This window comes from Hakea prostrata, chromosome 9 (assembly GCF_041222555.1).
Source record: "Hakea prostrata isolate BN-2017 chromosome 9, UWA_Hpros_2, whole genome shotgun sequence".
Lineage (NCBI taxonomy): Eukaryota > Viridiplantae > Streptophyta > Magnoliopsida > Proteales > Proteaceae > Hakea > Hakea prostrata.
The window spans coordinates 56,606,116-56,632,005 of record NC_142608.1 but is presented as its reverse complement, the minus strand read 5'-3'; the positions used below and the strand labels follow the sequence as shown (position 1 = coordinate 56,632,005).

The 25,890-nt window shown below is 38.5% G+C and overlaps 1 protein-coding gene and 1 pseudogene across 1 annotated transcript in view; one reads left to right on the top strand and one right to left on the bottom strand.

Annotated features, from left to right (window-relative positions):
- LOC149005653 (U-box domain-containing protein 14 pseudogene) overlaps positions 1 to 1,485 on the bottom strand; it is a 7,177-nt pseudogene extending 5,692 nt beyond the window's left edge.
- The window catches only part of LOC149005652 (mRNA cap guanine-N(7) methyltransferase 1-like), a 26,106-nt gene extending 216 nt beyond the window's left edge, over positions 1 to 25,890 (top strand). Inside the window, exons 2-14 of the mRNA XM_089167849.1 lie at positions 7,161 to 7,286; positions 7,455 to 7,600; positions 7,842 to 7,910; positions 10,139 to 10,210; positions 11,665 to 11,766; positions 12,198 to 12,254; positions 21,086 to 21,224; positions 22,140 to 22,204; positions 22,304 to 22,354; positions 22,705 to 22,767; positions 23,196 to 23,319; positions 23,662 to 23,723; positions 24,010 to 25,890. Coding sequence (XP_089023975.1) covers positions 7,211 to 7,286; positions 7,455 to 7,600; positions 7,842 to 7,910; positions 10,139 to 10,210; positions 11,665 to 11,766; positions 12,198 to 12,254; positions 21,086 to 21,224; positions 22,140 to 22,204; positions 22,304 to 22,354; positions 22,705 to 22,767; positions 23,196 to 23,319; positions 23,662 to 23,723; positions 24,010 to 24,114 — 1,131 coding nt within the window. The 5' untranslated portion in view covers positions 7,161 to 7,210 and the 3' untranslated portion in view covers positions 24,115 to 25,890. The remainder of the gene's footprint in view (positions 1 to 7,160; positions 7,287 to 7,454; positions 7,601 to 7,841; positions 7,911 to 10,138; positions 10,211 to 11,664; positions 11,767 to 12,197; positions 12,255 to 21,085; positions 21,225 to 22,139; positions 22,205 to 22,303; positions 22,355 to 22,704; positions 22,768 to 23,195; positions 23,320 to 23,661; positions 23,724 to 24,009) is intronic.

The following is a 25,890-nucleotide window of genomic DNA, read 5'->3' as shown; positions in this document are numbered from 1 at the left end:
TTCGCTGTGCTTTTTGTTTGATACTGTGGTAGTGCTCTTTCTTCTCTTTTATTCCGACTTCTTAATTCCTAATCGTTAAGATGAAATGCAGAATTGCTATTATACTATCGATGTTCGGTAGGAGTAAGAACTGGTTCTCTTGTTTTATGAGTGTTGTTACACAGAGGAGGGATAGCTTTGGTTTCGATGAAGAAGGTCACCATTTCCTTGTCTTCCTTCCCGTAATTTAATTAATACACTTTAATTTTAATACGATTCTCCTTCCGGTGCTCTCTTCATTCTGACATGTAGAGCTTTTCACCGTTTTTACATTAGGAGGTGGGTCAAGCAGAAAGCTGAAGGGCATTGAGGGAGGCCCCCCCTCGTAGTTTACCAGTCGAATTTCAAACTCCAAGCATTCACAATGTATATAACAGACTCAAAGATTAATCTTTCATCTAAACAGAGGGTAACTGTAAATTGGCATCCGTCCCCTTCCCATAACATGCTTTTGCTGTAAAAATGCAGAAATCCCAAAACCAACCATTTCAGGGGGCAGGAACCAGAGTTTCCAAATAAATTTGAAACTAACAACAGTTGATATCAATAATTCGCTTGGAGGCGTTAGTTGAAAATGGAAAGTAGAGAACGGGAGAGCGGAGACTGTTGGCCCAGTTCAGAGTGTAACTTGTTATGATAGTCTAACCAAAAGCTAGTTCTCATATGATTTGATACTGCCTTGTGCAACTTCTTGTTACGACTTCCCTTTTACCACCTCTCTTTTGTCTAGTTAGTCTCAGATAGGACTGAGTTTTAACTTAACATACCACCATGTGAACATAAGCCCTTGGATGATCACATGATGAATTAGCCTCATGTACATGACCAACATCTTCCATTGCGTTTTTTTTCTTTCTTCTTTCTTCTTTCCCCCTTCTTTCCCCCTTCTTTCTTCTGATACATCAATCATTAACAAAGGTCTTCATGACACTGTCAGAAACAGCAAAACAGCAACCGTAACTGCATTCCGACTGAATGGGTCAGCTGGAAGGATGCCCCCCTTGCAATAATAGCAAGAAGAGAAGTAGGAGGAAGTAAAAAATGAAAATAGGAAAAGGAAACAAAACAAAGCAATAGTCCCAGCAGCATCTTGGTAACATTCCCTAAAGGGAGTCTATCACATGGGGTCCTTGTCCTCCATGCAACTCTATCTACAGTTATATTAGGCTTGAGCCCTGTTGTATGCATCTCCTTTTCACCACTTCTACAATGGTTATTGTAGACCTTCCCCTACCTTGTTTAGCTCCATTAAACTGAATCTGATCAGTCTTTCTTGTTGGTGCCTCTATGGGTCTCTATTAAACACCATTCCACGTTATGCAGCTCATACGGAGCTTGTCTTGGATTGGTGCGACTCTTAGGCCAGTTCTAGTGTCATTTCTCACTGTATCTCTTCCAATCTTGCTGCACCTCCTCCTTAACATCTTCATCTCCCACTACACTCATCTTATTCATATTACTTTGCTTAGTGGCCCAACATTCTGTTCCATATGTCATGAATGGTCGTTATAGTGCTCTAGAGTTTCCCTTTAAGCTTAGTAGACAAGCATTTGTCACATAACACTCCTGAAGGATGTCTCTATTTCATCTTTAAATCTGTGGGGAGTGTTTGACTAAATATTGCACTTCTTTATCCTCGTTGATGTAAATAATTTCTATGAGTTCCACAGGCCTAGAGTTGATTTCCCAAACTTTCGGACCCAAGTTTGATCCAGTCGTATTTTGGTAATTTTGCTAAAGTTTGTGACAATTAGGTATGGGTCCTATTGAGTTTAGGGTGTTGTTTGGATCTTAGACATATTTTTATTTTATTTTTCTGATTATTATTTTGCAAGTTATTTAAGAGTCCTTGTCTAGGTGAGTTTGTTAGTTATGTTGAGATCCTACAATTTGAGTCCATTTAATTCTTCTTATTTTGAGTACTTCATATCTATTTTTAGAATTTGGCATAGAGTCCTCTAGAGTTTGTTATTGAGTTTTCCTATATGAGTCAAAGTCTTAGTCAAGAGTAGTTGCCAGTTAAAGTTTTAATTGGTTTTCCAATTTATAATCCTTTTCTATTTATTTATTTGAGGCTATAAATAAAACCTTCCAGCCATAGAAAAAAATTTGAGGGAAACTCAGGTTTTGACTAGGTGAAAATGGGAAACTGGAAAATTTCGAGGAAACTTGGGATTTTTTGGTGCAAGTTTCGACAGTATTTTAGGTTGGGACTCTGCATTTAAGCTAATTAGAGTATAAATAATACATTGACTGTATTTGCTAAAAACGTCAATGTAGATATGTCATTCAATGTACATAACATCAATGTAGAGTTGTCTGAGAAGTACACTATAAACTTAACTACTTAAGTACATAATATTCAATATATAATTTCTAACTTCAAAACATCAAATACAAAGTAACTAATAATAAAAGGAAAGTACAACTTAGTGCCAAGAGAAGTGCCAAGAGTGGATCCATCTGTGAGCTGAGTAGTACTATGCCGGTGACATCCTCTCCTCCAACCAACGAATATAGACATCTCATGACATTTTATGCCTATGGACCTATGGTTGTCAAGGTAATCGACAATTGTAACTTTATAAGTTTGGTCATCAAAATGCCTAAGATAACCAGTCTGAGGGAATACACAATTGGGATAGGGAAGTCCTGATGGAGGGGATATTTGTCGTGGTATTTGAGGAAACATGAAAGAAACAAAAAAATTGAAAATTTGGGAAAGCTACAAAACTTGCAGGAAAAAGTCACAGGTTTCCATGAAATTTCGTAAGTTTCCACGAAATTTCCCATGTTTCCCACGAAATTTGGGAATTTTTTTTCTCATGAACCAGCTGGGTTAAACCAGGTTTCAAGGTTTCGACAAGTTTCAATTGAAACTTGGGATTTTTTTGGGTCCCCTAGTTTTTCGTTTCGAGGTTCCCAAAATGGAAAATTTCGGTGGAAATTTCGCAAGTTGCAATGGAATGTTGTTATATGCTTCCAGCCATGTAACCTTGAAGTTGAAATTGATTAATAAAATTCTGGTTTGGAGGCAAACAAGGTTGTGTCTTAGAAGGGCCATGGCAGATTTAGGAAGTTTTCTTCTTCAATTCTAGTAGCAATCCACATCCATGGTAGCCTCACACCATTAACCAAGTACAGCCCCTCCCCTCCCCGCTCCAGCCTCCTTCCCTCTTCCTTAGCTCATAGCAGCCCCCCCCCCCCTCCCCTTCTATCGCAGACATCCCAGCCCCCTTCCCAAACCCCGTGACACCTAGAAGACCCCTCCCCTCCCCTGTGGCACCTTTAGAAACCCTTCCCCTTTAACCCTAGTTCATCTTGAACCTTCCCCAAACCCCAAACAACAAGAACAGCCCCTTCCCCTTCTTTCTTCTTTTCCACTTCTTTGGCCTGCAGCAGCCTAGGAAACGCAAGTGCAGAATTACGAGAAAAGAAAGAAAAGAAGAAAATAAATCAAGAACCCTTCAAGATTCCCAAGAAACATCATGATGTAAACCAAGGAGGAAGGGATCCATGAGATTGCAGAATTTCTTGGTTTTGGGTTGGGTAATCTTGGTAAGCCATGAGAGCTTCCAAAGGGGTTAAACTGGGGTGTAAAGGATCCAGGGATATGGAGGAAGGGTCTGAAATTCTGATGGGAAGGATAGGAAACCTCTCCAAGAATCTCTCTTTTCTTTCTTTTTCTTCTGGCTCATATTAATTTTCTTTCTCCTACTCGATCTTTCTTTTTCATTTTTCTCTCTTTTTTCTTTTCTTTTTTTCTGCAGTTTCCTTTTTATGCTTTTTCGCCAAGAACAGAGCACCGAGAAAGTGGGAGGGGTTTAAGGGGCATCGTGGGGCTGAGGAGGTGGGGTTTTGATTCTAGAAGAATCTCAGGGGGTGGGGGAAGCTATTCTAGGTGTAGACAGGTGAGGGAAAGAGATCTAGAGAGGCTGCAATGGGTTGGGATTCAAGTTCCACGGTAGCGCAGAAAAGGAGAAGAAGAAGGGTGGGGTTGCGATGGGGAAAGAGGGTCTGGACTTACTGGATTTGTGTGATCTGAAAATCTGAAATCTGAAGTTGAATTCCCTTGCCGGAGTCTATGCTTGAACGCTGAATTCTTGAGCTTAACTTTCAAAGACAGAAAGCAATGATCCTAGACAACCGCAGGGTCCCCCTCAAAGGAACCCTGCCACCTCCTTGGCTGTAAACTCTCAGTATTCTTTATTCATTTGAAAACTGAAGATTTCTGTAGGAGGAATTTTTAGCCTTTTTACAACTTAGAAACATAATCAAACTCTAGTCCTAATTGACCTCAACTTAGGTTCCTTATCTAGTTAGGAACCTTATCTGCTAATCTTATCCAGATAAGAACTTAAACAGAAGACTCTAACTAGGACTCTTAATATGGATCAGAGTCCAAAACTAAAACAAACAACCACTCCTTATCTGAAACGAACATCAAAATAAAGGAAACAACTCTGGAAAGACAAAAATACTCCCATAGGGGTGCACATAGGCCAGGGAGGACCTAAGCCCTTTTGGCCTCCTTGTGTTCACATCAGATCAAGAAAGCAAGAAAGAGAGAATACAGGATGAAGATTCATTCAACAACCTTAGGACAGCTCATCCCAAAGCCAGCTGGAAGCCTGCCTCCAAGCTCCCTTCCCCTTGCTGCAAGACCCTAAAGCCCCCTTTTACCTAAGCCATACAGGATATTGTTGAGCACTCGTTTTCCCCAATTCCATCCCAAAACCCTAACTTTGCCACAATCCCATCCCATCTTGGGTATTGTTTGGGCAATTGAACCCTAATTCCTCCAATTGAATCCATAACATTGCTGGTCACAGAGAGAGGATCCTGGAATAACCCAATTTTAGGGTTTGATATCAAAATCTCAGAATCCTAGAATTTGATTTGCATCACTCCTTTTATGAATTACTTGGAAAACTTCAGGGTTGCCTTTGGTAAGACAGAATCCTTAATCTCTTGTGACTATACAGAGTTGCCTTTGGTAAGACAGAATCCTAAATTTCATTTGCTTTCTTCCTCCATTAGTCTTTCCTTATTCCTCTATTGTTCAACTTATATTATAAGATAAGAAATAGAACAATACAAGTAATGGTATATTCATCATGTTCTAACCAACTAACGATTTTAAAGGAAAAAAGGGGGCAACTGTCAATTGGCATAGTTTTGGGGTGTCTATGCAGTCCGCCAATTATCTTGTGCTTTCCCTGAAATTTTCCCTAAATTACTTTAGCTAATGTGAGTGAATGTAGGGGAAAAGCATTGATCTATGCTCTCTTGAGTATTTTTCTTCTTGCAAAGTGCAAACTCACAGTCCTTCTCTTTCGTCTCCTTCTTTTCTCTTCGTCCCTTCTATTATTATTATTGTAGTATACTGAAAGCGTAAACTTATGCTGTGTCAATGCAGCAGTGAAGTACTAGCTAATTACCAATGAATGAAGAAGAGCTTGCTGCCAATAATGGAGCCCAAGCAGATAATGGGGCTTCACACTGCTTGGGGTCCAGATTTGTTCAGAAGCTGCCAGCAGTTCCAGCATTCCAAGTATATACAGGAATAGTTTGTTCCAGTTTGGATACAGGATACTTATCCTAGTTCGAGCTAAATTGGGTCTATATTCTTATGGTTGTCTCTTTTAAGTTTTGCCAAAGTTCAACTTTCCTTCTCTAAATAGAGTAGAGAGGAGTTACTCAATTCCATAAATAAGTGCAAAGAGCTATATCCTGATCCACCGATCTTCAAGAAAAGAGAAGAAGTTGCCACATGGGTTCTACAAATGGACTTCTGTGGATTCTAAGTGGGGTCTACTGTGGATTCAGTAGCTGCTGGTGACATCTTGTGGATTCCAGGCCTTCAGTGTAGGACTCCTAAATGGTTCTTCTACCTTTTTTTCTTTAACTTTCAAATTCCAAGTCAGAAATGTAAGTCCATACACACTGCAATATACTACTCTGCTAAGTTTTTCAGTTTCTACAGGCTTAATCTGGTATGGATTGCTGAATTGAATATAAACATGCTCCCCATTGAGAAGACCTCTTGACCAAAGTTCTTGCCAAGCTGACAAAAAAGGGCAAACCTGGTGGCAAAGGCTTCCTCACAAGCAGCCTTCTTTTTTTTTTGAGGGGGGGGGGGTGGGGGTTTGCAATTTTCCTACATGGTCTTACCCCAACAGTTTTTTGCTTGGAGGCTGTTTCAATGCCTTGATCCGTGGCTGTTCTTGTTGCCCGGGTTTTCTTTATTCCCATGACTCGTATTCTTCTTGGATTTCTAAGTCCTAATCCATTGTGTTCTAGAAGCCCATTAATATTTGGTTGGTTAGAGAGATTTATATCCTTTTGTTTTCCTTTTTTTTTTTTTTTTTTTTTTTTTTTCTTTCTTTTTTTCTTTCTTTCTTTCTTTCTTTTTCAACCACAAGGATTAAGGAGCAATTCATATGTTTAGGCCATGAATGCACAAATCTGTAAAAAGAAAACAAAATTATGACAGTGAAGCTCTTGCCAAAGCTGCAGATCAGGAGGTGGAAACAACAGTAGCTGGATTGTCCTTTGATTAAATGATTCCTTTAGCTGCAAACGCAGACTGCCCTGAGGGTGGTGGAGAAGAATGGGGAACAAGAAGTAAGACGGAAAGTGAGGATGCAAAGAGGAGTTGAGTTTTAACACATGCATGAATAGTATCAATGATCATTTTGCTAGCCTAGCAATCAATCAAAATTTATACCCGAACATTTAACCATCCTCTTTTGGGGCTTGATGATCTTTAGTGCCTGAATTTGTTTGTTGTTTTGGGTGGGGGGAAGCCCCTAAATGCATCAGTGGTCTAAATTCCTAACCAATTTGAAGAAGGGCAAAAATTGTGTTAAGAATCATATTTGTAATAAAAGAGTCTTATTTCTTATTCACATAAGGGGCCACAATCTCTTATTTGGTACTGAAAGAAAATTTGTCTCCTCTTTGAATAAGCCTTAGGACTGAATGAGAAGTTTTATCCTGTAAGGTTGAATGATCTGGCAACCTTCTAGCTAGTTTCATCTTGCCTCATGAATTTTAACACATTGATTTGTATTTATCATATAATTTATTTCCTGGTTCTAATTATGTAAATACTGTAGGCCAACAATAAAGAGAATCCGATCCTTTTGCATGTGTTTACTTAGTAAGGATGAAGCGAGGGTATGATGAATCTCCTTCAACCTCCTTTGGTCCACCTCAATCAAGGCGTAGATTTGATACTCCTGGTAAGTTAATGCAGGATTAAATTCTTTCTTGCTTGCTTTAATTTGGTGTGAGGAAGTTGGTTTGGTCTTTGTTTTTCCCCTGGTTAATCTGTTCATTGTTGATTTTGATCTTCATAGATCAAGTTTATTGTTCTTTCTTTCATCATAATATTATATCTTATTTCTTAGGTGACACCCAGTTTTTTTCGGAGGAGGATGAAAGCACAAAAAATCTTGCACGAAAGGTGGCTGACCATTACAGTGCAAGGACAAACCAAACTCTAGAGGAACGAGAAGCAAGTCCTATTATCCATTTAAAGAAACTTAACAATTGGGTATGCTCGGCTTTTCTCTTTTCATGTGAAATCACGTCCTCTTACTACTCTCTTTTCTTTTGGTTCTCTTTTTGCTTTTACGGAGCTGAGCTTTACAATGAATGGTTCAATCTTGTGTCACATTTAGCCTTGGTTTAGGCTTTAGACAGGGGAAGTCCTTCCCACCCCCCATAATTTGATTTGATTTCATCCATAAAGAGCTGATTTTATATTTTCTTTTGTTCCATTATTCTTAAAATAGATCAAAAGTGTTCTTATCCAGCTGTATGCTCACCGGGGAGATTTTGTTCTAGATCTTGCTTGCGGGAAGGTAACAACATGGTTCCTTCAATCTTATGCAATTTTTTTCCAATGCAGCGATTGGGCTTTTTATTTATAAGATAACTAAAATAAGGGATAGGAAGGGTAGAGATCTTGGCCATGTTATATGTATTAAAAGTGGAGAAGTAAAATACTAGTTTGTGATGAGGACGGACGTTAAGAAGAGATGGAAAATCTATTTCTTTGGTCTACTAAACGAGCACACTTCAAGTATTTGTGAGTCAAGCAATTACACCATCTACCAAAGCACCAATTTTCAAACATATATACAAAGAAGTTTGATGTCCGAAGTAAAAGAAGTATTAAGGAGAATTAAACTAGGTAAGACATAAGGCCGTGATAAAATCCCAATAGAAGTATGGAAGAGCTTAGGAACCCACGGGCTAGCTTGGTTGACTAAGTTATTTAATAAGATTATGAGCATAGGAAAAATGCGAGATGAATGAAGGAGAAGCATCGTGGTTCCAATTTACAAAAATAAAGGAGATATTCAAAGTTGTAATAACTATAGAGGCATTAAACTAATGAGCCATACTCATAATTATGGGAGAGAGTAATTGAAATCCGTTTGAGACATTTAACCTCAACTACTCAACTACGGAGAACCAATTTGGGTTTATGCTGGGAAGATCTACAACAGAGGCTATTTACCTTATTAAGGGACTTATGGAAAGGCATAGAGAGTATAGGAAAGACATGCATATGGTATTTCTTGACCTAGAAAAGCCTTTGATAGAGTTCCTAGATTGTTAATTCGACAAGTACTAAAGAAAAGAAGGGTCGCAATTAAATACGTGGACATAGTTAATGATATGTATGATGGTTCAGTGACAAATGTAAGAACAGTGGAGGGACAAAGTTATAAATTTCCAATTACAATTAAACTACCTCAAGGATCAACTTTAAGCCCAAATCTTGCTCTTATAATAGATGAATTAACCAAAGACATTCAAGATGAGGTTCCTTGGTGTATGCTTTTTGCTGATGGCATTGTATTGATAGATGAGACTCAAGTAGGGATTAATACTAAGTTAGAATCATGGAGTGTAGCTTTGGAATCAAGAGGCTTTGAACTAAGTTGAACGAAAATAGAATATCCAATTTGTAACTTTAGTCATAATCAGGTAGACAATGAGGTAGTGAAACTTGACAATAAAGCGATTCCTTAGAGTGATTGTTTTAGGTACCTTGGTTCAATTATAAATAAAAGATGTGATATAAAGGATGATGTTTCCTAAAGAATCAAACTAGGGTAGATAAAGTGGAGAGGTACATCCGGGGTCTTGTGTGATCGACGTATTCCATTAAACCTTAAAGGAAAATTCTATAGGACCGCTGTTCAACCAGCTATGATGTACATCGAGTGTTGGGCTGTTAAAGAATCATGTAGATAAACTCAGTATAGTAGAAATGAGGTTGTTAAGATGGATGAATGACAAAACTAGGAAGGATAAGATTAGGAATGATCATATTAGAGTTGGTTTGGAAGTTGCTCTCATAATTGATAAGCTATGAGAAAGTCGTTTGAGGTGGCACAGCCACATTCAATGGAGGCCTTTAAATGCCCTTGTACTGATAAATGATATAATCCAAGTTGAAGGAACTAGGAGAGCTAGGGGTAGACCTAAGATAACCTTAAGAGAAGTGGTGAGAAAGGGTATGCATAGCTTAAGCATTGTATATAACATGACCTCAAATAGAATTGATTAAAGGGCAAGAATCCATGTGCCAACCCATTTAGTTGGGAAAAGGCTTGTTGTTGTTGTAGCGATTTGGCTTCTCTATCACATAATTTTCAAAGTATTTGGTGACCCAAGGCATTGGAGAGGGATCAAAACATGAGGCGGCACCAACAACTTAACCATGGCCAACCATAAAAAAATTAGGTGCCTGGACACCTAGGCAGGGTATAGGATATTCCTTGACAACTATGCTTTAATCCAAGCGTAATCTTTGATTCCATGCTTTAAGAAGTTTAATCTAAAATCTTACGCTAGCAAGTGAAGAGCCTATACTTGTATATGAAGGCATCAAAGGTCATGGTCTTCCAATTTAGTATTATTGCCCCACATATTTACCATCCTTTTGATTGTCATGAATGTTTACTTGTTTTTGTTGCTACTGTATTCAATATATTGACTTTAGAGAAGGGTATTTGTGGGGGTTCTTTTCTCTTTTAAAATTTTAAGTTTACATTCTCTATTATTTTCCTTCCAGGGTGGTGATTTGATCAAATGGGACAAGGCAAAGATTGGATATTATGTTGGCATTGATATAGCTGAAGGCTCGGTAACATGCTAAACTTTTTCCTTTTCTTTGGTTATTCCTTATTCCTGGATTTTTTTTGGTCAACTTATCCCTGGATGTTTGCAGATATAGCAACTGGTTTTACTCATTTTCTTTCATGTACTATCTGTGTTTTGCAAAGTTGAGTCGCTACAGGAATAAAATAGCTCCTTAGCTTATTGATATTCCTTTACTGTACTATGGGGAAAAAGGAAAAAAATTATCCTCTGTAATTGGTGATAAGAGCCTGGTATTATCCCTGTGACTCCGACACCTCCCTACAGCACCCCTGATAATTCAGGCACTGATTCCTCCTCACCAAGGCAATTTTGCTCACTTATGCCTACTGAAATTGCTAAGAGAAATAGGAAGATGAGATAATAACAATGAGCAATGGAATAAGCAGCTAATTAACATTCAAATGCATATGAATTCCCTTAACAATTGGCAAATTCATTACAACCATCAAAACCCTTTCATTATCCTAACTGCTACTGCTAATAAACCAGTGAACTCACCCCAGTTCACTAACCCGAGAGCTCTTCTCTTACTGCAAGCAAGCTTATGCCAAAAGCACCCTAATTCCATCCTTTCCCCTAGTATTCCTCCTAACAGATCCCCACTAACTTCTTTCCACCTCAGCCATACCCTCTGAATATTCCCAGTAGCTGCTCCCCAATGAGTCCTTGCGATGTATCCTTGTATTTCAGTTCTGTCCTTCACATGGTTGGGTGGAAATGATCCCCTACACATTAGTGTCTTAACAATTAGGTTGTGGAATCTGAAAATCTTTTAGATTTTGAGGGTTTGAGAATGTAGGAGACTTGGCAACTTGTGCCAGGTATGTTTGTTAGATGTTGATAAACTACATGGAAGGAATGCCCAATAGTATTAGTCTGAGAAATGATGGCCAGGTGCTTTCTGGATGCAGTAGGACTTCCATTGTAATATTTAAAAGAACCTCTATATTTATCCTTTCTGTTATTGGTTTCTGTAAAATTAATATCATCCTGTTCCTCACTGGAAGAGGTCTATTTGCCTGTGCTGTTCATAAAAAATAGAGGAGTTCCAGAAAGGGTTCCAATTTTTGGATTTACCTACAACTCTATTTACCATGAATTTAGTTATTTTAATTTCCTTCTTTCTTCCAACCTCCTCTTTAGACTTCCACATTAACCTTTACCCTAGATTAGGTAAAAAAAAGATTCTTCTATTGCCAGTTTCACTGAGAAAATAGAAGTATTTTGTCTTCCTCCCCCCTCCCTACTTCTGTACAAGGCATGTTATTATTTCATTTGTCTGGCAAAATTCCTTTGAGTCTTGGAAAACTTATTGGTTGCTATTCAATATTATGCTATTTTGTGATGTCAAATTTTTATCAGAATTTACTGTTTCTGCTGTTGGAGGTTTCTGTTGTAAGTGAACCTGCTCCTTTTCTTAATTCTATCCTGGGCTAGATAGAAGACTGTCGCACACGCTATAATGGTGATGCAGACCACCACCAACGTCGCAAAAAGTTTACATTTCCAGCACGACTTATCTGTGGAGATTGTTTTGAGGTAATTTCTACTATGTCTTGCTGTTGCCTCTTCTGATTTAAATTGAATCATCTTAACTATTGTGCAACTGCAACAATACAGTTTTGGGATAAAATTTGAACCCTAGTTTGTGTTTGCCTTTCCCTTTGAATCTTTAAAATGGGACCTTAAGAAGTGCATATGTTTTTATAGTTGTTGGTATGTCCTATGTTCGTACGTTTGCATGACTTGATTTAAATGACAACCAACAAAGTTTCTTTCACATTTACAGATGCTAGTATACTAGATACAGTGTGTTATTGTACATAATGGCTTTGGAATGATTAGGTTAGAATTGCCTTTAGGTTGTCTGACCTTGCAAAGACCTTTTTGTCTCTGGAGTATTATGTATTTGTAACTATGATGGATCAGTTTGGTAATTGTGGCATCCACTTTGTGTTGATTGATTTCAGGTACGCTTGGATAAAGTTCTGGAAGAGGATGCACCATTTGATATATGCAGCTGCCAGGTGAAAAGGGGGGGGGGGTGGGATTGTGTTCTCAATCATTTCATTGGTCTGTCTTGATTTTGAGCTAGCATCTATTTTCCTAATTTCAAGCTGATAATTAACATTCCTTTCTTTTCTCTTTTCTTTAAAGTGATTTGTCAGTTGGAGTTTTGAAAATCTAACTATTTCCACCTCGTTGTTTTCTTGTGTCTTTGTATCTTGTTTTTGATGACTTGAAACTTCAAGTATATCAATTTGGTTTGTGTTACCCATTTGGCATTTGGTGCTAAATACTATAAATTATGAAGTGTCTGATTTATTAATTCTTTGCATGTTCAGATGAAGAAAAATAATGACTTAGTGAAGAAACACCAGCGAGCTATTCTCATGACTAATTTCTTTTTAGGTAACTAAAGATTGTTCAAAAGAAGAACAATAAAAATTGAAGATAGACAATGAGAACAACAAACTCAAATAAGATTGCAAAAACAATAAGAGCTCTAAGCCTGCAAAATAAGGATTTCTTAGCCATTTTATTAGCACAGGTATTGGCAAATCTCAAGCCCCAGAAAATGTGAATGTTCGTTGAGGGCGTAAAACTTTTTTTTAGCACTACAAGGTATGATGTTTCAGCTTGGGATCACTTCTTCACCATCACCTACCTCTACTTCTCATCTGGCCCAGTCTATGTTTTTTTAATTTCTCCTATAATTCTGGTCCTTCTTGGCTCCTTGATTCAGGTGATGTAGTCCTAGCTTGGTAGCAGATCAGTAGGAACCATAAACAGGATATTCAATGATCAAGTAGGCTTGAGCAAGCTAAAATAGGGGGGGGGGGGGGGTTTGGTCATGTAACTAAACCATTTTTGGTCATGTAACTAAACCATAACTGTGAAACCAGATCTGAGAAAAAGAGACGAAGAAGAGAATAGAATCAATAGATGGAGAAGAGGAAGAGGAGGGAGGTGTTGCAACATGCACTGCCCATCCCCCTCAGAATATCTTTATTAATAGGCTGTGTTTAGGTGAAGTTTCCTAAACCTCAATACAACATAAGAAAGAAATAAAAACACAATATTCAGCAATATATGCCTATGATGGATCACTTCCACTCCAAGAAATCTGGGGTAAAGAAGAGAAAACCTATAGTAATGTGAACATGAGCCAAGACCCTATGGTTGTATGGTACAGCTAGGCCCATGGTTCAAGGTATCACGAGATCTCGTTTTTTGAGACCTCAAGATGAGATATGCTGTGAAACCCAGAAACTTCAAAGTCTTGGCCGAGATTGGTTCAGCCCTCTCATTATTATATACTCTTATCTCAATTGAGACTAGTCAAGATATATCAATCTCAACCTATCTCGACAGAAACTCACTCGTCTTTGCTGGTTTTGGTGTTCTGGCCGGATTTTTCACCAGATTGTTGGTCAGATCTTTGGTGTTGTACACCCAAGTGCTGCCAAGCCCCTCATGAGGTGAGGGATACTATTCTTGGAAACTTGTCTGGAGTTGGCTGAACGATGTGGAGGAGCTGTAGGGACCTTGGGCTGGGGAGGTGGTGTTGATGTTGGTGGAGTAGGAGTTGGAGGAACTGCTTAGTCATTGATATTACTCTTGTACTCTTGTGGTGTAACTTATAAGTACACCTATGTTGTTATGTGACACTAGGAACAACTAAGCGTATTTGATGTATTATTTGACTTTAAACCTAATGTGTTCATTTATATCAAGTAATGGTTGTGTATTTCATGTTTTTAAGTTTGCATGTTCAACTACTTCAGCATATGGTTTCAAATTTAGATAAAGTTGGAACTCGTATATACACTTGTTTTTTCAAAAATCTAAGGCCACCACTGTGTTTAGAAGGTGGTTATAATAGGCTAAATACCAAAATCCTGCCGAAAGTGAGCCCTAATACCAACTGAGATGGCCCTTCAGTTGGCTCGAGTTGACCAATGAATTTTTACTAGATCTTGGCCAAGATCTTCCGAGATCTTGGTTTTTTGAGGGACCAAGATCCCTATCTAGGCCGAGATCACAGATTCACAAACCATGCTGAGGCCCATGTACCCTTACATATTATTGTTAAATTTTAACAGGTCAAGTTAGGATTTGACTTAGGGTTTGATGATTGGAATAAGAAGGAACAATGCTGAATTTGAATTTTAGCAATTTAGGGTTAGGGTTTTGGAAAAGAGGATAATGTGGAAAATGTAGGCTTCGGTTGGTCAGGATTCAGCCAATCTTGAATGGTTTTGTTAGGAGGATTTTTTTTTGGTGTTGTTGTTGTTGTTTGGGGGGGGGGGGTATCCATCAGATTTGAAGGATAGTCATTTAGGGTTCCTTGGGAAGAACTAGAGACACAGGATTTTTACGGTTTTGATTGGGCAATGGGAGCTGCAAGTGAGATTGAGCTTCCTACAGAGGAAGAGGAATATTTGATCAAATTGGGAAGGTTTTTGATGGCTGGAATGATCTATATGGATGATTAGGGTTTTGGGGAATTTAAAAATCAGAAAGAGGGAAGATAGTGTCAAGGCTGTGGAGGATTAGAAGAGCATGGGAACGGGATTAACAATAACTCACTATCAGATCTAGCACCACAATGGGCCCTTTTTCCTATGAATAAGGTTAAGGTTTAGTCATATAGGGATTAGGCCCCTTGTTCCATGGGTTCTCTTGGTATTGGGCCCATCAAGGTGGTACATGAATTTAGTTCTCATTATTGAGTTGTTTTTCATGTTTTAGAGTTTGAACCTATTCAATATTGGTTTAAATTAAGTTATTAGTTTGGTCCAATCTAAATTAGGGCCTTTGTGTCTTTTTCTTAGTACGCAGTTAGGATTCTTTTTCATCTCTCCATGCATTGGAGAGCTTCTATTTGTTCAAGGTAGTTTTGGAATTATGTTGAACTTAGTTTGAGTTAGCTACATGCAAGGTATGAAGTTTTGACGAAGGATATTTTGCCATTTCGGTAATGGGCAACACGACATGTAAGGGGAAAATGAGTTTTACAATAAGTTGCCAATATATCGGCATGAAATTCACGATATATTGCCGAGTCGGTGATACATCATAATTGTATCAAATAATCATGATATATAAGCCGCTAATTTTAGTTTTTTAAGGAAGTTTTTGCCGAAATTTCGCCCATTTTTGGGGGAATTTTCCTTTGATTTTTCTGCATTTTCCATTCACGATTGATTGGCTCTTATAATTGGAAACCAAATATGTGATTGAAATGCATAAGGTGAGATTGATCGACCAAAACACATAAGGTAAGGTAAGGTTTGACTGATCTATAATTGGAAACCAAATTATAATTGAAATGCATAATGTAAAGTTTATTGAAATGCATAATTGAAAACTAAATCATAGGGTAAGGTTGATTGAAATTTTAATTGAAAACCAAATTTGAAACCAAAGATGTGATTGAAATTATAAGGTAAGGTTGATTGGAATTATAATTGGAAACCAATCATAAGATAAGGTTGATTGAAATGTATAAGGTAAGGTTGAATGACCTATAATTGTATTAGGCTAAAATACCCCCGAAACTAGGGGGAAAATTTGACGGAAAACCCCACCAATTGTTGGCAAATTTTGCCAACATGTTAGGGTTTTAGTGAATTCTCCAGTCACCGAAACCTGACATGTTGGCGATATTTTGGATCTTGGCTACAAGTTAAAGTTAGCAAGGTCTGAAATAGAGAAACCACCGAAAGCTCGACATGTTGGTGAAATTTCGCTGATATTTGGCTGAAATAGAGAAACCCCAACTGTTTTACTCATTATAGGTCAATCAACCTTACCTTATGCATTTCAATCAATTTTACCTTATCATTTGGTTTCAATTATAATTTTAATCAACCTTACCTTATAATTTCAATCAACCTTATCAACCTTACTTTATAATTATAGGTTAATCACCTTTACCTTATAATTTCAATCACTTCGTTAGTTTTCAATTATAATTTTAATCAACCTGACCTTATGATTTGGTTTTCAATTATGCATTTCAATCAACCTTACCTTATGCATTTCAATTATAGGTCAGTCAAACCTTAACTTATCTTATGAGTTCCAGTCAATTAACCTACCTTATGTATTTCAATCACATCTTTGGTTTCCAATTATAGGAGCCAATCAATCGTGGGTGAGAAATACAGAAAATTCAAAGCAAGATTTGCCTAAAAATGGGCAAATTTTTTCCTGAAACTTCCCTATAAAACTGAAATTATCGTGGATATATCGTGATTTTTCTGATTCGGCAGTATATCAGCGGCTTATCGTAGAACTTGTTTCACCCTACATGTCATGTCATCCTTTACTGAAACGGAAAAATATCGTGAGTTTTGGTGATATTTCGCCAAAACTGCATACCTTGAGAGTTAGATATTTATGCTCCTATAAGACTTATTAGTTGTTGCGTCTAGAACTTCTTCGAGAGCTGGATACTTGGATGAATAGTGGAAGACTTCTCCAGCCGAATACGAATAGTTGAGATGCCTGCACTCACAAAGAAAACAAGAACGGGCCGGCCTTGTCTTGGCCGGGGAACCGCCTCCGACGCCCAAGTTAGTCTAGGCAACAATAGAAGACCTTGAGAGAGTTATCAAGGAGTAGAGACGAAGAGAAAGATGAATCTCGTACCTTTTTCCTTGTAGGATGAAGGTTTATATAGAGGATACCTGGAGGCGGCGTCTCCTTGAATTTTGCCTATTCAGTTGAAGAGTGGGCGAGAGACCTTAGGAAGCACGTTCCCTTCTTTGGCGGGCCTAATAGAGCCGTTATTCGCTTATCCATCCCCTCAAGTCTCGGAACGGATATGGTGGGTAGTTATCTCTAACTGACCCTTTGACTTGGTCGTCTTCAATGTCACTCTTGGACTTAGTATTGAAGGTCTTCTTATCTTTCGAACTCATCTCAAGCATGGCTCCCGAGGGGATAATACACACCTGCCCCAATGGGGGTGTGCTTTCTCTTGAGGGGGTTCTTTGAGTCTCCCGAGGTAGGGGAGCACACCTACCCGAGTGGGTGTGTGTGTCCCTCCTGAGGGGGTTCTCTGAGTCTCCCGAGGGAGGGGTGCACACCTACCCGAGTGGGTGTGTGTCCCTCCCGAGGGGGTTCTTTGAGTCTCTCGAGGGAGGGGCGCACACCTACCCGAGTGGGTGTGTGCCCCTCCTGAGGGGGTCTTCAAATCTCTCGTGGGGGTTCCGCCATTCATCCCGAGGGTATAACACACTTCGCCCGAATGGGGAGTTTTTACTCACAAGGGAACCCCTCGGGCTATATATTCTCCACAACAGAGCTCCCCATTCTGTGCGATTGGTTTCTCGAACGTATGAAATGCTTTTCTCACATCTCTTCTCATCCAAGTTTTTATCTGGAGACTCCTGGGTATATGTCATCTTAAATGACGAGAGTCATTTCTTCAAAAGTCCTCTTAAAACGTTGCTATTCTTAACTTAGAACCATTGCGTCGATTCGTCGTAATCGTTTCTTGGTTGCAACTTTTGATAAGCCCAAGGTTACATAATCCCAACCGTCAAAATCTTTGATTCTCGACCATCAGATCACGTCCTTTAGTATTCTTGATCTTGACCGTTGTGTCCTTTCATTGCCAGCCGTTAGATCGCGACCTTTGGCATTCTTGATCCCAACCGTTGCATCTATTGATCGTAAACCATTGGATCATGACCTTTCAATTCCTCACTCTCACTATAAATAGAGGAGCCACATTTTCATTTCTTGTTTGAAAATGTTTGCATCTCAAGTCTCCTCCATTGCTCGCTAGCCTTTGCTTTCTTTGTCTTGCTCTTCAACTCTCCAACTAGTAAGTCTCTTCTATCCTTTCTTGATTTCTTTTTCTTTACCATTTTTGCAATTATGGATAAGTCGAAGAAAGGCGAAGAATTAGCCCAATTGTCCTCCCCTAGGGAGTTTCCAATCAGTGAGGTCTCGGGTCCCGAAGCCTCTTCTTGAACCTATTCTATGTATTACTCTAGTGAAGAAGACCTTCCCGACTATGTTGATTCTCAAGAAGTTGTGAGAGCAGCAGCTAACTTAGCTAGGGATGACCCGATTAGTCAAGAACCCTTGTGTTCTGACTTAGGACTTGACTTGATTGACCTTGAGCAGGTGCGTATTATCCCCTCAGAGAACCCCCTCGGGAGAAAGCACACCACCACTTGGGCAAGTGCGTATTATCCCCTCGGAAGCCATGCTTGAGATGAGTTCGAAAGATAAGAAGACCTTCAATACTAAGTCCAAGAGTGACATTGAAGACAACCAAGTCAAAAGGGTTAGTTAGAGATAACTACCCACCATATCCGTTCCGAGACTTGAGGAGATGGATAAGCGAATAACGGCTCTATTAGGCCTGCCAAAGAAGGGAACGTGCTTCCTAAGGTCTCTCGCCCACTTTTCAACTGAATAGGCAAAATTCAAGGAAATGCTGCCTCCAGGTATCCTCTATATAAACCTTCATCCTACAAGGAGAAAGGTACGAGATTCATCTTTTTCTTAGTCTCTACACCTTGAGAACTCTCTCAAGGTCTTCTATTGTTGCCTAGACTAACTTGGGTGTCGGAGGCGGTTCCCTGGCCAAGACAAGGCCAGCCCGTTCTTGTTTTCTTTGTGAGTGCAGACATCTCAGCTATTTGTATTCGGTTGGAGAAGTCTTCCAGTGGTTATCCAAGTATTCGGCTCTCAAAAAAGTTCTAGACGCAACATTAGTAATTACCTATTCAGGGCATCCTATTTAATCCATGTTGGGAAGAGTAAGTAGACTAGAAACTTAGAAATTGCTTGAGCATGCTGCTGCTGCTGCCGCCCACTCTATTATGAGATCTTGTCTGGTGAGTAATTCCTAAGGTGAAGCTTAGGGAGTCATATCAAGGTCGCATGCCTTCTTGGTATTTGAAACCCAAGCTGCTGGTTGGAGTTGCTGAGTATTATGAAACACTACTGTGGAATCAGTTCTCCATCTTCATTCGTAACCCTAGCCGCATCCCTCCAGCTGAAGACCTCCAAAGGCCATCCAAGGACCCTCCTTGGCCTGCTGATTCATTGATCCTAAAAAACACATCGTCAATCCTCTCAAATTCTACAACCTCACCTCGTTTGAAATTCAAAATCTCCCAATTCTGGAAATTTGAAACTAAAATTGCAGATCAATTAACCTTCAATTCTGTGCGCATATTTCAGCAAAGAACCGCATGCCGTATGCTGTACACCATCCTAATTAGGGTCCTGTGAACCCTAATCTCCAATAAACTAAGCTTCCCTGTGACAACCTAACTCCTGCAATTCTTAATTACTTTAACTCTTAACATACCAGGTTTCAGTGAAAAATGAAACATACAAACTCAAAAGGCCCAAGTCCCCTTTGAAACCTGAAAATCCCAGAAAGTGCCTGTTCAGATTAAAGGTCCTGTACTTGGTCCTCAATCCTATTGAGGCTGACATGAGCAACTTGAATAAAAACTTGAGGAAATCTTCCAACAAGTTGGAGGGGAGCTTTTATTTGATCTTCCAGGCCCTACACCATTAAGGAGTCAATTGACACTAGTCCCTCCAGCCTTGATAAAACACAAAAGAATCTTTCCTGAAGAAGCAGAGAGGACAAGCAGAAAGCTTTCATTAATATTAAACTCATGTTCAACATTAATACTAAAAGATAGACTTCTTTATTGAAAAGGAATATGCTGAACCCAATCCTTAACCTGTTAAGTAAACTGAACTGACCAGGAAACTGAAATAGACCCCAGACAGTTTAAATCTAGCACACTAAAACACTAACAATTGCTTGCAACTTTGACTGAACCACAGAGAACCAGTTCAATTAAACTGAGCCAAAACAACTTAAAAATAAGCTAAAGCAAAGAAAAAAAGTTAGCTAATCCGAGCTAACTAACCACATTTAGGCCCATACAAAGTGGCGCAGTACATAAAGCAAATATAAAATTATAACAATACAAAGGCATGAGATTACTTATGGACCATTGGCTATTACTTATAATTCTTAATTGATATTGGCTAGTAGGACAATCAGCTATTACTTATGGAGTGAAGGGATTCCCTTCCTCCTGCTTTTAAACCAGAACTAATGCTGATTCTAGACCTCTTCTCCTAATTTCTGGTCAAGAGTGTAGAAGTTAAAATGAAGCTTTTTGTCATCAAGTTTCATAAACCCACCAAGATCCATTAGTGTTTGTCCTAGAGTAAAACATGGATTCTTTTGAGTCTTTGTATTTACTTGACCTTTCCTATTTTTCTGCCAATTGTGAGGCTATTTGCCTGCTCTTTGGTACTTCTTTACTGCATTCAAGGTCATCTAGGTCCTCTTCTTTTGAAAGAATAAGATTGGGCTCCTACCTCCTACAGTCTATGCTTCATGAATAGGTAATGCTGTAGTTCTAAGTGCTAGGCTGAGTATTATGTGCTTGGGGCTTTAGTAGTTTAACTTGGGGACTTGAGTGGGCTTCACTCATCAAGAAATAGTAGTTCATTCGGCTTAGACGTAATTCAGCTCCAAGTGCTTGCTAAACCACTATTTTAGTTGGGTATCATTCACATACGGAATTCTTCAAGATTTCTGATGGAAACCTAAAATTATCAAGATCAGGGTTGGATTTTTCTTTTTGAATAGAATAATAGAGTTTGAAATTATACAATGATTGAATAATAACTTGATTCCAGTAGGAACCAACTTGACCAAGTGGTGCACGGTGGTTTATACTGTTTAGTTGTTGCAATTTGTCACAACTTATTGTTCGGGGGTTACTTTAATTGTCAGTAAATATAATGTTCATAAATAATCAAAGCATCAACTATTAAACTTTTGCAGTTTGCGATGCATTACTCTTGGTCTACAGAGGTACGTGCACGGCGAGCATTGGCCAATGTGTCAGCATTACTGCGTCCAGGTGGCATCTTCATTGGAACAATGCCAGATGCAAATGTTATCATCAAAAAGCTCAGGGAAGGTACTCTGATTTGAATCATTGCATTATAGTGTCATTGTTTTCCATGTGTAGAGAAGTATTCTTTGTTTGCCTGCAATGAGACATGTGTCCTTTTATTTTCTTATTTGGGTCCCTGCTGATGCTGCAGGAATGAAATTCTCTTCTCCCTTTTTTTTTTAAAAATATTTTTATTAGGGCATCATGTGTTATACTATCTTTTGGCACATATAAGACTTTTTTGGTTCTGGAATTCTAAACTTGTCATTTTTTTTGGGGTGTTGGGGGAAGAGCCTGGAGTAAGGAACAGCCATTGGCATATCATTGAGTAAAATTCTATTTTTATTGATTTTTTCTTGGTCTTCATGTATTTATATTTATTTGCGCCATTGGGGTGTGTGGGGTGTGGGGTATGGGGGGTGGGAGAGAAGGTGTTAAATTTCATTGGTACCTAAAAAATTCAGTGCTCTTTAGGGAATGGGCTGAGCTTTTTAGGCGACATGATAGATCATGAAAGGAAAAATTCATGAAATGAAGGAAAGTAAATAAATGCTATTGATGTTATCCATGATCACTTTGTTTTAATAAACTAAATACAACTGTTAATTTTTTTTTCTTCTTAAGTAGTACTAGCTAGTGATGTTAGATACTGAAAATTACTAATATGGAGATTCATATGTTACTACCGAATTTCTAATGTATCTAGTCCTTAAATAATTAGCCATATCATATCGAGCTCAATATATTTCCAGAATGGTTAAACTATAGCATGCTGTTTGTATCCTTTCAGATGTTCTCCAGTATGTCTGGTTTCATCCTTGTCATGTTAATTAGTCAATATTTTCTCTTTTTCCTCTAAAATTGAGTGCTAGGAATGACAGTATTTTTATAACTTTATCATTGTTGACTGAAAATGCATTTTCCATCTTGAATATGCAGCGGAAGGGCTTGCATTTGGAAACAGTGTATACTGGATTCAGTTTGATGACGAATATGCTCAAAAGGTATCTTTTGTTGTTCTGTTTGACATGATATGGTAAAATGGATATGTTCGTTTTAGGTTCTTCACTGATTTTGAATGCTGTTACTCTTTTGTGGCTCAGAAATTTAGAGCTTCTAGCCCCTTTGGTATCAAGTACAAATTCCATTTAGAGGTACAGTTCTCTTATCTATTAACTTTTCTCCAATTTCCAACCAGACTAGAGTTTACTGCATATGTGAATTTAATTATTAAAATGTTCCATAATCATTTTTATTTTGAAGTGATTATTGATGTAACATCTCTTTTCTGCAACACCAGTGGGTGTTAATTATCCTTTGAATTGTTTGGCTGAATTTTTCCATATTTTGTCTGATACTCCGGAGTTTATTTGTTTTCAATTACTGTTTTTAAATTATCACATCTTTAAAAGTTTTCTTGTATTTTTCACCCTTTCGAGATTCAATTGTGTTTATTTAATATCTTCACTTACTCTTATTAAGGTTTACTTGAATTCTGTTGCAGGATGCTGTTGATTGTCCAGAATGGATTGTTCCTTTCGGTGTCTTCAAATCATTGGCAGAGGAGGTATGAAAATTGTTCTGACATTGTAGTATAAAACTTTCATCAGATCCAGTGATACATTGTATCGGGCAGGAGCCTTACCTCTTACAGGTAATTGAGGAGAAGCAAAAGATACAATTTCAAGAGGGATGGCAATGGTCAGATCGAACAGGATCCTGCCCTGCCTTCCCCTTCTCCTGTTGGTTAGTGTGACAGTTCATCATGCAATAGCCCCAGGTTCCCTATCATTTTTACCTTATTCTAAGTTGTGTTCTATTGTGGTGATTGGGTTAGAGTTAGGGGGATCAGGTCAGAAAAAATTAAACCTGATTCACCCTTGATCCTTCACTTATTCTGTTCACGAAAAACAGAATTCGATCAATGTGGGGGAGCATGTATAGCTATAAAAAGCATTTCAATGCCTAACTGACACCCAATTTTGGGCTTTGCAGTATGACCTGGAGCTTGTTTTTGTGAAGAATTCCCATGAATTTGTGGATGAGTACTTGAAAAAACCAGAATTTACGGAGCTTATGCGGCGGCTTGGTGCCTTGGGCGATGGAAACCAGGACCAGAGTGAGTGAATTTACTCTCTATTCTTTTGCGGTTCTTTTATTTCTTGTGCTAATGCATTTCCTGGTTCAAACATTTATTTATGTTAGTGGTGTTGGAAGTTCTATAAACAGCCTCTCTAGAAACTGGGGTAAGGCTGCATATGTTTGACCCTCCTTAGACCCTACCAAACAACGAACCTTGTGCACTTGGTATAGATTTTTAGTGGTGTTAGATGTTTTATCAATTTGTTTTATCCATATGGGGCAATTTTTGCCAAACTCTTTTTGTTTTGTTATATGGATGAACAGTACTCAGTTACAGAGATTCTTACTCTTGACGGTTTTCATGCCTTGCGACATGCAGGCACGCTGTCAGATGATGAGTGGGAGGTTGCATTTTTGTATCTGACTTTTGTCTTGAGAAAGGTAATAAAATTTGATAAGACTAACGTCAATTACAGATTTTGGACAACTCATCTTGTTTATTTGTAACTTGTTTCTGTTGTTGCGTTTGCTTGTTCTGTATTTACAATCAACATCACTAGATAAATGTGAGGACAAACTGGTTCCTTTTGATCATAGATCTTTGTGAACGCAGATCCCAAAAAAGAAACAGCATTTAATTTGATATGGCTCAAGCTAATATTAGCTCCTTTTTCTTTTCCTGGAAGCTTTGACCTAATGAAATTCGAATTTCTCCTACCAATCTCAGCGAGGTCAACCAGATGGCAACCGCAGGAGCAACAACAATAGAGGAAACAGAGGTCAGATGCACATTGCAAAAGAAGGTATCATGTACGTCGGTAGTGAGGTATGATGCTAAATTTGGTCCCGGTAATCTCCAGATTGATGGCATTTGGGTTAGTTCTATTAATAATCCTGGCATAAGATGTTAACTGCACCTGCTGGCCATATTAGTGTTCCTCCTCCCCATGGAATTCTTAATGTATCTTCTCTCTTTTGAGGGGGAAATATTTATATGTAGGATATTGCTACACTAATGATTTATCTCTTTTAGCATATTGAAAATCAATATCTGAGATGTATATTTGTGCATGATTTCATGATTGAAGATCAATGTATGAGTAAAAATAAGACTTGCACATTTTGCATTGATGTAGTTAGTTCACCAGAAGATTTAAAGAAAATTGCAGCAAGGATGACATCCTATATCCCCTTCTTGTTCATCTTTAGGGTGTTTTGCCCCGACTTCTAGTAGAATATAGGAGTGTATCGAAGGGAATCATGTTGGCTAGGTTGGCCCTGGAAATATTCCATTTGTTCTTTGCAGGCGCCTTGGAGGCTGTCATGAGAAGTAAGGTGTTTCTTGACCCATTTTCAGAATTTTATTTTTTTTGATATTTTAGGCGTTTAGGTTAAGATGTTGCTACCACAGATAGATCCTCTCTTTATGATCTATTGAGAATAAAGAAATGGACAGGAATTCCATGCACTTGGGTTCAAGTCTTTCCGTGCTATTTAAAGTCCAGAGAATTGAGCTTCACCATTTCTAAAATGAAATAAATTTAAGTACGGGATAAAGTATATCTAGAGGTGCCTTCAGTTGAAAGAAAGACTCTAGGAGTACCAATTTTTGAGAAGTGACAATTTGGGGTGCCTTTGTTTGATTAGAATTCTTTCAAGATAAGCAAAATCCTAAATTCACTTTGTCAATCACTTTCATGATCTATCTTTTAATTTTACTTCTCTTCAAACAATGACATTAACCACCACCATTGACTCACTTCTGCAAATTTTAGGTGAGTGTTACATTGGTGCCACCCCATATCAGTAATGGGTTGCATCAAAGGATGGGTTGATGGGATTTTTGGGCTGGAGGTTGATGAAATTGCGAGCAAAGGTTTGAAGTATCTCTCGATACGATGCAATACGAGTTGACATGTTCATATTGGATGCAATCGATACAATGATATCGATATGTGATTGTATTAAAATACATTGGACAATACAATATTCAATACATCTCTTAAAATTAGTTGAGAGATACGAAACTCAATGGCGATAGGAGTGTTGTTTGGTCATGGTACAGGGCAAATGGATTTGGGGGTACCGAAGTTTGAGAAGTGACAATCTGGGATGCAACAAGAAGGATGTGCTACATCTACTTTCTCGCACCTTCTCCCAATCTTAAAAACATTTTGAGTCCTTGATACAAAAATGATAATCTTTGTGAGAACTTTTGTAATAACAAATGGCTCTCTACAGATGTTATTCCAGATATAATAAACTTCCCTTTCCATCAGAAAATAAAAGTCATAATGGAAGACAATTGTGTTTAAGCAAAACAAGGACAAAAGCTTAGAAACTAACAGCCTCCACCTCCACCTCCACAGCCGCCAGAACTAGCGGCAGCAGCAGTGGCAGCACCAGCAGCAGCGGCAGCGGCAGCACCATGGTGATGGTGCTTATGACGCTTTTTGTGTTTATCTGAGTTGTCTCCACAAGCAAATAACACCAGAGAAATCATCACAAGTGAAATAAACACTATGCAGAGCAAGAAGAAGCCACCACCACTGGCAAAACCATCTCTAACACCTTCAATAACCCTAACCATTTCCTCTCTCTCCAAATA